The sequence below is a fragment of the Sprattus sprattus genome (assembly GCF_963457725.1).
Source record: "Sprattus sprattus genome assembly, chromosome: 4".
NCBI lineage: Eukaryota > Metazoa > Chordata > Actinopteri > Clupeiformes > Clupeidae > Sprattus > Sprattus sprattus.
Window position 1 is genome coordinate 37,196,247 of NC_137923.1, and position 15,000 is coordinate 37,211,246.

At 44.4% G+C, this 15,000-nt stretch overlaps 2 protein-coding genes across 2 annotated transcripts in view; one reads left to right on the forward strand and one right to left on the reverse strand.

Annotated features, from left to right (window-relative positions):
* Positions 1 to 4,272, forward strand: part of LOC308364014 (SH2 domain-containing adapter protein E-like) — a gene marked incomplete at its 3' end in the record, with an annotated part of 7,918 nt that extends 3,646 nt beyond the window's left edge. Inside the window, exons 3-6 of the mRNA XM_080836948.1 lie at positions 1,647 to 1,859; positions 2,805 to 3,006; positions 3,466 to 3,585; positions 4,089 to 4,272. Coding sequence (XP_080693074.1) covers positions 1,647 to 1,859; positions 2,805 to 3,006; positions 3,466 to 3,585; positions 4,089 to 4,272 — 719 coding nt within the window. The remainder of the gene's footprint in view (positions 1 to 1,646; positions 1,860 to 2,804; positions 3,007 to 3,465; positions 3,586 to 4,088) is intronic.
* Positions 4,273 to 13,480: 9,208 nt separating this feature from the next.
* s100s (S100 calcium binding protein S) overlaps positions 13,481 to 15,000 on the reverse strand; it is a gene marked incomplete at its 3' end in the record, with an annotated part of 1,886 nt that continues 366 nt past the window's right edge. The window contains exon 2 of the mRNA XM_080836296.1: positions 13,481 to 13,657. Within this exon, the coding sequence (XP_080692422.1) occupies positions 13,481 to 13,657 (177 nt within the window). The remainder of the gene's footprint in view (positions 13,658 to 15,000) is intronic.

Consider the following 15,000-nt stretch of genomic DNA (forward strand, 5'->3'; position numbering starts at 1 on the left):
ACCACACACACACACACACTCACACACACACATACAGTATACACAGGACACACACACAACCACACAGACAACACACACAACCACACACATACAGTATACACAGGACACACACACAACCACACAGACAACACACACACACACATACAAAGGACACACACACATACACAGGACACGCACACAAACACACACACAGAACACACACACACACACACACACACACACATACACAAACACACACACACACACACACACAGAGAATACACTCACACACTTCACAGTCTCACATCACTGCACCTGCAGTGATCCTGATTTTATAAAGAGTTGTATAAGAACACATGCAAACTTAATGGCAAAAGATCCAAAAATGTCAAAGATGATCTTCTCTTTTCACAGTTAATCAGCTTTGATATTTGATATTCTTTGCACATTTATTCCCACCCCACTAACACATTATACTCATCCACCATCATAATACAGACTGTTCCTTCATCAGGGCTTGTACCTGCCAGCAAACCATATCCACACACTACTCCACCTCTCGACTGAGGTAGATGATTATAGGTTTATTGCCTATTAAATTACAACCTACAAGGAATGCAGGGCGGTAGAAAGGGCCTTTCTTTAATGAATAACCCTTGCTCAAAGTTTAACATATCACTCTTATTCTACCCTTCTCAGCACACACAGGGAAACAGAAAGAAAAGCTAAATAACCATCCTACCTGTCCTCTTAAGCTTTTAGGAACACCACTGTTTTTTTCCCCTTTGATTTGAGTATGGTGTACGTGCATTAAGGCACCTACATGGTGGACATTTTTTTGTGCAGCCACAGATTAGCGAGCGTGCACATGAACCCTCTCCTGAATGCTGCACCCCAAAGGGTTGCCATAGAGACCTCACTGTTCTGGGACAATGGGTGCAGTTTCCTGTCTCTGCTTCCTGTTTCCTGTCTCTGTTTCCTGGTCCTATTCTCTGGATGTCGGGTTGCCCAGTAGTGACCCCCACCCCCCACTGTCGGTTGGCCCTGACGTAACCCCCCAGCCCCCCCCACCCTTAAGACCGCCCCCCCCCTCCCCCTCCCCCCATTAGTCAAAAAGGCCTGCCCTTCTTTTCCCCAAAAATTCCCATGGTCCAGGAAAAGTTCATTCATCTGGCTGTGCTCTCCTTCTGTCTCTCCATTGTCATATAAGACCATTCTCCTGAGCCAGGACACATGTTCTATAGTTCTATAGTTGGGAAGTATTACATTTTGAAAAATCCGACAATATATGAGGAAATGCATTCTAGATTTACTACTCAATGGGATATCCTTAATTACAGACTAACAATGGTAATGCACCATGGTGGAGGTTGAAAGGCATTGGTGGCACCAAGGGAATAAAGTGGAAATGATTAAAGCAGAGGGCTGGATGGGCATTAGTGTGTGTGTGTGTGTGTGTGTGTGTGTGTGTGTGTGTGTGTGTGTGTGTGTGTGTGTGTGTGTGTGTGTGTGTGTGTGTGTGTGTGTGTGTGTGTGTGTGTGTGTGTGTGTGTGTGTGTGTGTGTGTGTGTGTGTGTGTGTGTGTGTTGTGTGAGTTTTCATCCATATAATATTATGCCTTTGAGCTTGACATAGTTCATTGAGTTGAGCTGTGGTTCTTTGTGCAGAGATCCGGCGCAGAGGTTCCAAGGACCTGCTGGAGGTTGGTGACGGACCGAGGGAAGACTTGAAGTCTTCTTCTCCTCTGCTGATCTATGACGACCCATACGAGGGGGCCATTGAGACCCCAGTGAGTCGGCCGGAACCGGACCCCCGCTCCCCTGTGGAGTACGAGCAGCCCAGGGAGTGGAGGAGGGAGCAGATCCTGAAGGCACTGTCAGGTACCACAGAACTGGGTCACATATAACACTAGCTGACTTAGGAGGAGATCTGAGCCATGATCTGGTATGGATGATGAAGTTCTGAGGCATAGCTGGGCCAGGTGTTCTTCATACTCTGCTGCTTGTCATGTCCGTGTGACATGCGCTGTGAAAAATACAGTCCAACACTGCCGCACGTAGAAGGCTAACTGAAGTTTACTCACAGCACAGCTCTGTACTCATCGGCCACTGTTCCATTTAAAAACCTCTTTCTTCTGTCAGGAAACAGGAACTCGCTGAAGTCCATAGCTCATAGAGTTTAGCTGAACGAAAAAACTCAAATCAAAGCTGTTCCTTTCTGTAAAAATACCCTCAATATGTGCTCTCTGTGCTGAATGACAGATGACAGAAGTTGCTGTCTGGTTTATCACTGTTTCACTAGTACACCCAACTGAATGCTTGATTTAGAGAGCTGATTAAAGCACGTTTGGCACGTTTGGTAGCTGGCCATGGTCCTGAGATGCCTATTGCAGAGGGGGTAATGTCAGCTTAGAGCTACTAGTGAAAAGGAGGTGAATGGGGAGGAGGTGGGAAGTGTTGCTATTCAGGAGCATGTGATGTGGTGGACAGATAAGGAGGGTTTAAATCTCCTAGACATCCCTATGGGCTCCTCACGAACTTTGTTTAAAAACACAACAATTAGTTATTACAGAATGCCAGGCAGTGACCTTGCAAGTGGCTTACATTGATTTAGACTGTTAGATTAACCCTAATTACATTAGTAAGGGATAATGTATAGTCCACCGCGGCATAGGAAAATAAATCCAGACAGGCACAGACCAGACCAATATATATATCACACCTCAGAACGTTGGGAGGGCCCATTCAAATCAATGGAACTTTTGGCAACATTCTGATGAGCTGCATAATAAACGTCATTAACTGCATCTTCTCACACTCATTTAGTTCCATTTGATGACGCTGATCGCCCCGAGCACCCAGCCTCAGCCAGAGAGGAGGCGTCCCATCTCTCCTGGCCCCTGATGCAGCACCTGCAGAGGTGCAGCTGGACCCAGAAGACACCCAGGCCCCCGCCTAGCCCAGCGCTTGGGGGTGCCGAGGGGGATGGAGGCAGGGTGGATCCCAGTATGCCTCTTGAGAAGCAGAGGTGAGGGTTTGGTGTCTGTGGTAGACAACAAAGGGATAGGATGGGAGCCGGTGGATGAAAGGCTTTTTTTTTATAAATGCTAAACTTTATAAATGCCAAAGGCACATGAGTGGTTTGACTGGTTTCATCTTGCCAGTCAGTGACAGGTTTACAGCAGTTTACAGACCTGGTTAGGCTTGATTCTTGATTGCACATACACCCCTCTAAACCAAGCCTGAGGCTTGATGTTGATACTGATATGGGAGGGTTTCAGTTGCCAGTTGGAAGTTCATGAGTTACTGCAAATCGCCAGCACATCCTCATAAAACTGACAACTGTTGTTTTGCTGATAACTCATTTTAAGGGTTAATGTGTTCTGTGTTTTGTACATGTGTTCTATTAATAGTACAAAGATCCGCTTTCTACTGAAGTGACACATCAATCTGTCATTCTCCCACTCTCCCCCGCATCTCCCCACAGCTGGTACCATGGCAGTGTGACACGCCAGGAAGTGGACTCTCAGCTTCAGTCCTGCAAAGAGGGCAGTTTCCTGGTCAGAGACAGCGAATCAGGAACCAGCAAATACTCCATCGCTCTCAAGTAAGTCATATAATTTATAAACGGGGGTTTATAAACATGGCGCAAAGAGATTTCATAATTGCCCACAAATATAATACAGTATATAAGTCTTTCAGAGCTTGTCGTATGATGACATTTACTTTCATTTTGTCAGTCATTTAGCAGATGCTTTTATCCAGGCAACTAATGGTATGGACACTCTTACAGTTTTAGCAGTATTTATACCCACTGGGTATCAAGCCTATGACCCTGCTGACGGAGCTTGCGTTTGGGCTACAGAAAACGCAGTATGAGGTCAATATGAAACTGATATGAAGAATTTCAGGCAGTAATCTTAAAGTAATCAGATAATCCAGAGCAGTATGAATTTGCTAAAAGTAGTTTCTGTGTTTGTTTGTTGTTGTCTGTGTTCTACATGCATCAGTCATACTGCGATTTGCAATATTCTGTAAAATAAATGTTTTGTCTTGCGTTCAAATCAGTCCTCTTATTCTTTCTCTCCATGTCTCCCCTCTCTTCCTAAGGACGAATCAGGGTTGTGTGCACATCATCTTGGCGCAGACGAAGGAGAACGGCTACACGCTGGACCAGAGCCGCTGCACTTTCCCCAGCATCCCCCAGGTGGTGCACTACTACTGCAGCCAGCCGCTGCCCTTCCCTGGCGCCAATCACATGACCCTGATGCACCCCGTGCCTCGCTCACTCTAGTCACATGACCAGGGTGCTCCGCCCGCACTACCTGAGAGAATTCCACTGGGACTAGAACTGTCTGGGAAAGAACTTTTAGATGTTGTGGCAGATTTTCATATGTAAGGATGTGTATTGTGAAATATTCAGTGAAGGATGTTTTGTGAAGCTGTTTTTCTCAACTGTGATATGCTGTAACACATGAAAAAATGCAACTGTCTACACTCACACCCACCAGTTTATATGAATCCGGACAGGATGGATAGGACAGTTCCACTACCGTAATGCAGCTAATTTGAGAAATCCCTTTGCTTGTGATTTCTCTAACTGAATGGAAATATAGATGAGAGATACTTCCTGAGGTTTCTTTCAGTGAAGAGAATGTTGGCCCACCCTTGCAGTCTCTCACACACAGCTGGTGTAGAACTCCAGTGATGACGCTGAGTGTGTGTGTGTGTGTGTGTGTGTGTGTGTGTGTGTGTGTGTGTGTGTGTGTGTGTGTGCGTGTGCGTGTGCGTGTGCCCGTGCCCGACCTCCTTTGAGGGACACTGAGGCAAGAGTGGCTCTGTTTTGCCGACCGCATCTGAACTCTGACTAAAGGAAACAGGGTATCTACCACCCCCTGTTGGACAGATTGGCACATAACGCCAAGCGGAATTTGACTTTTCACCAGAAGCTGTGTGGTCATCATTGATCTGGACCATCTTTCCAGCACAATGCACCCAAAGCAGAGGGCAATGAAGCATAGCGGTGCCATATTTTCACTGTGAATTTATCGCCTTTGAAAAAAAGCCTCTTTCTTGTCTTGTACTGCTGTGAACCAAGGTGATGTGATGTGGTATGCTCTTTTTTTTACCCTGTCAGGGAGTGTACTCATGTCAGACTTCATCTCTGAGTCTAAGCTCTCCTGTGGGCATCTGAACAATAATTGCTCTGGCTTCTTGAGCTCCAGTCCTCGTTTTGGTTCAATTCAGGAGCCTGCTCTGTTGGTTCTATTAGCTTTAGATAAAAAAAAAAAAAATTACATATCTGAATTTAATTGGTGCCAGTTGTTTTCCGACCGGAGCTCCGAGAGTCCGTCTGTAGTGAGAGCTTTTAAAGTTGAGGAAGCACAGCTGTAAAACATCTGGCAAGCATAAACCATCTTGTGACGGGAAGAATGTTACCAAACCGCTTTGAGGTGGTGGGACTCTGTTAACAGAAAACCGGTAGAAAGGTTTGCTTCTGTGGCTTTCATCCAGATAGGCGCTGACTCTAGAGCGGATCCTTGCCAGATTAGATGCATTCTGGGTAGTTTAGTCATATTTCATTTCAGTAAAGTTGTATATATGTGGAAGTTTGTCTACACAGATAAGCAGTTTATATGGCCTGTTTGCTCTTCAGATCCAAGGACTTACCGACAATTGAAACTAGATATCCTGCAAACTAAACTACATAGCCAGCGTATAGTCTCTGCTCAAGGCTGTTTATAGTGTAAACTAATGCAGTCACATCACAAAGCCATTCATAAGCTAATGCTAATGTCCTTATGTAGAAAAATACCAGATTACTCCTTCTTCTGGGCTGCAATCCCATTCCAAAACTGCGGGTGCTGCTCATGAAGCTGGGATGGGACCCATAATATTACGCAAAGTCCTCATATTAAGACCTGAGTCATAGAATAACTTTTGGATCATTGCCAGTGGCACATTTCTCTCTTAAAGTGAACACTTCCTCTGATGGTAGTTTTGTGTACTTTGTAAAGCCTTTGTTGTTATGCTTAAGCACGGCTCATTGTTTTTATAGGCGGATTGTTTTCTTTAATGTTGGCTCACATGCTGCTCCTTAAAGTCCGACCTGCAGTAAATTTGTGGACTTCTTTCAAAATCAAACATGATCTCGATTATATTTTTCTATTTATATTTGCTAGTATGAACTTATCCAGACGTCTTACTGGCACACATTTGATCTTTACTGAGGTTAATGGGCTTCACACTGAAACCAACAAATCAAAAAAGTAAACATTTAGAATGTCACTTTCCCCTTCCCACTAGGCCGGTCTGTTCAGGTGAATATGACTCAAAGGAGCCGCCAGCCAATCAGCATCAAATGATCCAAACAGTTTGCTGGGTGCTTTATTTTATGTCCCTGAATCTACAGCAAAACAGTTTCTTGGCTCCTCTCTTCTGTGACAAAGCTTCCCCACCACAGGCCACAACTGCAAACAGGGAAGTGTTGGCTCTCTGCCCCTAACTGCTGAGAACAAATAAAAGAGAAGTTGTTTTTGCATCACCTAGTTTTTCTTTTCCGCGTCTTCCTGGGATTATCATTCCCAATTATTGCATGATGGCCAAAAAAACCTAAGACGTTGCTATAGCATCTTCCTGGTTTATAACATCCAGTTTTCAGAAAATGTTTTATGTGTAGGCCTACTGCCTGATCCGAAACCACTACTATGTTTTATGTGTAGGCCTACTGCCTGATCCGAAACCACTACTATGTTTTATGTGTAGGCCTACTGCCTGATTAGAAACCACTAATATGTTTTATGTGTAGGCCTACTGCCTGATTAGAAATCACTACTATGTTTTATGTGTATGCCTACTGCCTGATCAGAAACCACTACTCCAAGTGAGTTGGTAAGGATTAAGGTGGAACTACCTACACAAGAGTAAGTTACTGTCCTAAAGATTTGATGGAGGAGGAATGGTGCAGCAACTGCTGACATATCAGTCACAATTAACATACAATATCACAGTTGCATACTAAGGGTTATTGTACATATAATTACTTACGTTGCATGGTCCTACATTTTTTTTATGTTGTTATGAAATTAGTTGATAGATGATGCACAAAAGTAGTTTTGCTCATGACACTGAGACTGGTCTTGCCCACACCACTGTATTGTGCCCGGCAGCAGGCTGTTTTTTTTTCCCATCAGTGCACTTGATAAATGATAAGGCCAAAATAAAACAAATTCAATTGAATGTACTTGCATTTGCAATATAACAAACTGACCATAAATAAACAGCAATTTGTTAGTGAGGATGACGTTCTGTGAGCTATTCCAATAGGGAGCCATACTGTATATGATGTAATTTTACATGGGTGCTCGTTACAAGAGTTGGCCAGAGTGAAATCCCATGTAAGTAGGGTAGGGTAAATGTTTATGGGCGTGAGTCAGTGGAAGCTTCTGGTAAGTGAGAACAACCTTCTACATGTACTTCATAGACTGATATTATGTTCTGTTGAATTTGAATAGAATTTGCTCTGTTTGCCCTCCTTAAAGCCCTCAAAGGTCTTTAGAAAGGATTACGGCACCATTTAAACGACCTCCGCCCTTAAAACTGTCACATACTAACAATTCTAACAACTAATTCAAACAGCCCTTCATTTTGTGAGGCATGGACACACCCAGACACTGGATCTGATCCCCAGAAACCTCAATCCCTAGAGCTCCAGGAACACACACCCTCTCCATCAGCGCTACTGCTTGTTCAGAGATGAGATTAGCACTGGGAGGGGTAGAGGTCATCAGATGGGGTCAAAGGTGATGGGGTCAAAGGTGATGGGGTCAAAGGTGTACAAGCCCAGAAGAGAACTCAAAAGTAGATATGGTTGAGGAATTACTACTGCTGATAGGGATGGAAAACAATAGGATTCAATTTAACACTTCAGATAATACTTCAGGGGTAATGTTTGCATTGCTTCATGACGTATATACTTACAGATAGACACATGGACATTTATGAAGGCTGGTTGATTCCAAGAGGTGTATGGTTTTCATAAGGCTTGCTTTATCAACTCTGATGTGATCAAACATGATTAAAGGGGCGAGGGGAGGGGAGGGGGGGGGAGTTATAGAACATTGAAAAGTGATGTCTGTTGATATATGTGGCTTATGGTTAGGTTATGGGTCACACTTTATTAGAATGGTCCCATGTAGACTATCTACAGATGCTCAGATTATGAGCAAACTATTTTTTGAAACTCAGTTAATCACAATTTATGGAAAGAAAGACTGGACTTCTACTCGACTCGACAAACTATCTATAGAGTGTCTGCAAGCAGACTATCCAATTTAAGTGTTGCAGTTTTATGGGGGTGACATGTTACAGTATAAACTTGAAGAAAAAAACAAATTTGTTTTTGAAAAGAATTGTCCATGGACCATGTTATATTTTTGGGTATAGCATTACATTGGTTACATACTATTTCACCGTTATACAACTTAGTCCAGGTAAAGGTGAGTGTCCTGGCGTAGGTTAATGGCTAGATCTGGATCAGCTGTGCACTTGGAGAGAGGAGAAGGTGAGGGCAGTACGGCACAACTACCTGATCTGAGGAAAGGACAAATGTGAAAACATCCAAAGTGCCACAGAGGTGTCAGGTCCCTGGCATTAGAGCCACTTACCGTGAAGGAAAAAGCGGGACCTGACACCACCACGCTCTCTCGCTCTCTCACTCTTTCTTTCTCATCTCTCTCTCTCCATCTCTCTGTCTCAGCCTCTATCTCTGTCCCTCTCTCAATCTCTCTCTCTCTCTCTCTCTCTCTTGCTCCTCTCTGTCTGTCTGTCCCTCTCTCTCTATCTCTGCCTCTTTCTCTACCCGCTCTCTCTTCTTTTCTCTCTCTCTCTCCTCATCTTGCTCAACCCTCTTCCATCTGTCTATCTCTCTCTGTCTCTCCTCTTCTCCCCCATCTTCCCCTCTTTCCGTCTCCTCCCCTCTCTCTCCATCCTGGTCACTCTCTGACCCTAGTCACTCCATCATTCTCTGATATCTGAGGCGGACAGGCAGTCTCTGGTGACAAGCCTCAAATTCAGACTGGGGCTCAGATGTTCCTCAAATATAAACACTGGCCATGCTAATGAAGGGGAGCTGAAAATCTGAGCAAAATGAATATTTTATGACGATAAATAAAACAATGAAAGAAATGTATAATTTAAAATGTGTCCATGCATGGGACATGTACCATAACCTGAGCAGCAACTGTGTGTGGGTCTGTTTTGACAGAAAAAGAGAGACGTAGACATGTGTGGGTGGGTGTGTGTGTGTGTGAGCATGTCTGCGTGTGCGTGTACATGTCTCTGTGTGTGTGTTTGTCTGTGTGAGTACATTTATGCGCATGTGTGTGAGTGTGTGTGTATGTGTGTGTGTGCATGTCTGCATGTGTGTGTACATGTGTGTGTGTCTCTGTGTGTTTCTGTTTGTCTGTGTGTGCGTGTAAATGTATGTTCACATGAGTGTTTGCATGTGTGTGAGTACATTTATGGGTATGTGTGGGAGTGTGTGTATCTGCGTGTGTGTGTGTGTATGTCTGCATTTGCGTATTCATGTGTCTGTGTTTGTCTGTGTGTGCCTGTAAATGTATATTTACGTTTTTATTTAGTCGTTGCATTTAGTGAGTACATTTATGCGCGCCTGTGTGTGTGAGTGTGTGTGTGTGTGTGTTTGTGAGTGACATCTTGTCTGTGATATCCCTGCGCCACCATACCCCTGGGGTTCTCATGACAGTGGCACATTGACCACAGTGGATCGGTATGGCATGCTGATGTCTCAGTGTCACTTGACCAGACGGGCGTGGTGGAGGAGAGGTGTCCCTGTCACTCTTATCGGAGCGGCCAGCTGACCATGGCCTGACTGATCTCATTTCCCCTGTGGCAGGTGTCAGCCAGAACCACATATACTGAAGAAAGTATGACTTAATATTATCTATCCATATAATCTAAATCTATCTAACAGGTCCTGCTTTTGATCCGCTCGAGTCTAGTCTGCTTATCTGTACTGATGTGGCCTGGTTTTGGACTGGACCAGGTCTAGTTAGGGAAACATGAATCCTCACACCTTCCCCTAAACTGGCAATAGCACTCCCAACAGTAGCTGTGGTAATGATCAAGTATTCATGGTCATGTCGTAGGATGTTAGTCTCCGTCTCCTCACAACAACATATGACCTTATCAACTGTACATGTAAGAAACAGAAAATAGTGGGAATTCACATTGCATGTTGTCATGCAGTCATGTTTAGGAACTTAACATATGTATGAAGTTATACTCAGGCACACAGTGAAGGCAGAGATTCAGACAAGAAAAAAAGAAGCAGCAAGTCTTTACAGTTACAGTAATACAGGAATAATTTAGAATAGGTAGGATACAGGTGGGATTGAGATGTACCATACAGGTCAGTTTTTGAGGTAATGGTATTTGATTTTATAACATACAGTATATTAAAGATCCAGTCTTAGATTTGTCAGTTATAAATCAGGTTTTAATCTTGAAAAATGGCTGGCCACACATTGTTGAGACAGAGGCTGAAGTTCAACACTCACTCACACCTTAGCTTATCTAATTTATCCATTGAAGGACAGTCTGTTAAATACATTGAGTTTAGGGGTGTTACCGTCTATTCAAATAGGCCATGGAGACAAGGCTTTGTTTTAACCTGGGCCAGTGGAGGTGAAACCAATTGTCACACCTCACTACTTAGGTCAAAACAAAGTATATTCACCCAGAAATGCTTACATACATGAGAGTAACAATTATAACTAGGTATAAGATACATTGAATTATTGACTACAGCATATCCTTATTACCTATAAGTCTCAAATGGCCCCTTCAGAGGTAAGGAATACTGTATGTAGTATTTACAGGTAAGATACAGGTAGGATGTAGAACAGGTAGGATACAGGAGGGATTTAACTGTAACTAAATGTGAATGACATGTCGAACATAAAGATGGGTTCTGCTGTAAATGTGATCTACAGTTTGGATTAACAGGAAGAATAAAGGATTTACAATTAAGATACAGGTAGGACTTAGAACAGGTAAGGTAGGATTTAGAGCAGGTCAAATCCTGGTAGGACTTAGATCGGTAAACACACTTAGATGTACAGCAGGCAAAATGCAGTTTGGACAGATAAGATCTGTTTGCTCATGACTCGGGCTACACACTCTATCTGTTGGAGGTGTGTAAGCAGAGGCCTTGTTCCAACAGGTTAGCATCGGTTTGGCACTAAGAGGTGTAACTGGCCCTACCGGATGTGAGTAAAGGAGTGAGGGAGGGAGGGAGGGGGGTGTGGTGGTGGTGGTGGGGGCTTCGGTCTAGACGGAGGGGCGTGGTCTGAGGAGCAGCTCAACGCTGCGTGCTTCAAGCTTCATGCTGTGGGAATCTCCCTGCCTTTCCTGCACCAAATTAGTCAGGATCAGAGCGCTCCAGCTGTGGAGGTGCGCGCTGTTGTGGAGCGGACACACACACACACACACACACACACACACACACACACACACACACACACACACACACACACACATACACACACACACACACACACACACACACCACATACATACACACACACTCTCTTTTATGTACACACATATACAGATACACATTCTCTTTCTCTCTCTCTCCCACACACACACGCACAAACATATATACCCCCCCCCCCCCCAACACACTCACACACATGCTCAAAGACACATTCCCATGTCAAGACATCTGTGTCACACCTTTCAAACTAAAAAGCAACACGTGGAACTTCAGCTGATGTGGATGTTCATGTCTTCAAGTTCTAGAAAGATTTTTGCCTTTTTTATTTTTCTACTGACATCAGGGAGTTCGAGTTATAAACTGGGAACCTGTTGGGAAGCTGTTATAAATTCTTGTCCAGATGGTGTTTCTAAAATCCACTTGTTTTTGTTGTCCCCCTATCAAAAGTTAACTACTAACTGATGTTCATGCTTTGCAGTACTTACAGTATTGGTGTGTCTAGTTGGAACACACTGAACCCACTAAAAATGAAATGTAGGCTGCATGTGTAACTGCCAGTTTGTTCACCTTTTGGAACGGTCAACATTCCCTTCCGTTTCAAGGCAATCCAGCCATATACTGTATCTCTGTCCTCATTATGGCACCACTGCATGTCTGTCAACCTGTGTGTAAGAATGTGGTGTGTGTGTAAGACTAAGAGTAAGACTGTAAGGGTGTGTGCATGGTTTTGTGTGTGTCACATGCTTTGAGATTGAACATATAACAAAAACCTCCCAGTGAAAACAAACAAACAAATGTCAACGACGATGCATGTTGGTTAAGCATGTTTATTTAAATGCAGAAGTTATGTGGGATATTAACAAAAATATAGGTTACAAAAGAGGCGCAAAAGAAACAGGCTAACATGCTCATATTTCCAACACTGAGAAGATAATGTTATCGATAATAGTGCGTAATGATAATACCCTTTATTATACCCCAAGTCTGTCATTCCTTCGTGTACAGTAGAGGTTTTTTTTCATCCCATTCCTGTCCCCTTCCCCCTATCTCTGTCCTTACGTGTCACACCATCAACTGAGTGCAAAACAAAGACGTGCTGTATGTGTGTGAGAGTTTGCTTTGCTAGTTCTTGTCTTTAGCCAACAGGCACTTATCAGTTTTAAATGGATAGGGGGAAAACCTGTTCCTGGAAAACCATGAATCCTGCAGTCAGCCAGTTGGACTCGGCTTAGACCTAAAGGTGGTCTGAGACGAGACCAAACGACCCTGATTGTAACAGTTGACGATGGGACGGAGCTGGCCGCGATGTGGCTCAGATCAGATGTGGCTCAGATCAGATCATCTGGCACGATGCAGTCTAGAGATAGTCGGCTGACATACTGCCGTCGGAGCCACATCAATCAAGCAAACTCTGCATTCTGAAGCGTCTTCAGAGGTGCACTACAATCAAACCAACAGCAACTTGTACTACTTCACCCCTCAGTGTCTGCTCTGCTCTGTTTTACCTACTTCTTTCCCAAGTCCCTTGTTTGTTGTTTGTTGTGTGGTTACTCTGAGGTTGAAGGGGTATCAGTGGCTACGGTTCTGTGAGTTCTTGAGAGGTGAGGCCCAGTGATAATTAAACCAGCGGTCTTCATGGCTTTCCAGGAAAATGGTGGGTTTGTCTGCTCAAATAATAATGCAAGCATTCTTCCCTGACACTCCCTCCCTGATGAATCTGCCTCTCCCATTCTGCTGTTCTCCCCAGCTCCCTACTGTGCATCTCTGTTTCCAGCATCACCCATCATGTCACGTCCCCCCCCTCCCCCCAACAACCCTGGTTGCTTACACTCACCTCCCTCTTTATCCATCCAACCATCCTTCACTGACCCCTCTGTCTTTCCTTCTCTACCTGTATCCCCCCATCCTTCTCTCCCACCCTCTCTCTCCCTCGCTCTCTATCCTTCCACCCCCCCTTCCCTTCCCCCACTCCTGCGCGAGTTCACTCTTTCTTCTCCTCTTTCTTCTCCTCTTCCCCCGGCTTGTCCTGGAAGAAGTCGTTGCAGGCCACGGTGAGCGCGCCCATGAGGATGATGAACTCGGTGAAGTCCACCTCGCCGTCATTGTTGGAGTCCAGGTCGTTCATCACTTTTTCCACCGCGTCTTTATCTTGCGCACTCTGCGGAGGAGGATAAGACAAGGATGGGGGGAAGAGTGTGAGCAAGAGGAGAGGCGTTGGACACACAAGCCACTTGCCAATAGGATGTTGTAAACAATGTAAATGTTGAGCTTTTCTTGAGGTCTGTGAGATTCTGATTCTGCTTATCACCCATTCCCCACCCACACACACACACACACATACACACACACACACACACACACACACACACACACACACACACACACACACACACACACACACACACACACACACACAACTGACGGTGACCTCTGTTAGACCGAATCTGTTTAAATCTCCCTGGGTATGTGAAAGTATGTTAGAACAAGCTACAAATCTTCATGTCCACACACTTGATGAGCGTACCCACAGACTTGATGGTCCATTAAATGGTTTTATGTCTGCTTTATGTAATATTAACCTTTGGTATTCCGTCACATATTTGATGGTGAAGTTGAATGTGTGTGTGTGGGTTCAGCACAGGCGCATAGTGAGAGAGTAGTGTGGAGTGAGGACGTCTGTTTCTATGAGTGTGTATGGAAATGTGTGTGTGCCAATGCGTGTGACACTGTTGCATTCTGTGTGCTGCTGCTGTGGGTGTGTGTGTGTGAAAGGATTTAAGAGCGAGTATGACAGCACGTTGAGAACAAGCAAAAAAAATGCATGGGTGTGTGTGTGTGTGGACGTTTCTGGCATGTTTGTACTTGCAGGTGTTTCACACAAAGTGAGATTGTGAAAGGAGAATGTTAGAAGGAATTCATGGCAACCCAAATACTTTTCCATTGTGTGGATTTGTGAAACCGTCAGGAATTCTCAAACTTCTCTGCATTTCTTAGCCTCGTCATTCTGTACATTACTTTGTGTAAATGATTGACCACCAAGCAGAAATAGGTCAGCTGTTTCCTCTTTTCTTTGCCTCTCGATTTTCAAGGGAGTGTCCCACGTCCACTGCTGAAGCCTCAGCCTATTACTTTGAGTAGTAGTGTGTTCCCCACAAAAAAGTGTCCTAGCTTCTTTGTCCGTGGTTTCCCCAGGTTGCTATGTGTGATGTGATGTGTTTTGTTGTGTTTAGTGGGGATGTTTGCATATTTGGATGTGTTTGTGAATCCTCCCTCTCCTCACCCACAGACATTTTCCCCTGCATCCAGGTATGCAGTTTCCCAGGAACTGTAATATGGTGTGTCTCCCTCTCCTCAACCCTTAGAGAGTTCCTACGTCCGTGGCAAGAGGTTGTATTCTGTGCCTCCACACCCTGAAGACATTCCCCATCTCCTGCTGCTCTGGGTTGTATTGAGATGTTCTGTGGGGATGTTTGTGTGGTGTGGGTTCTATGTCTTCTCCTC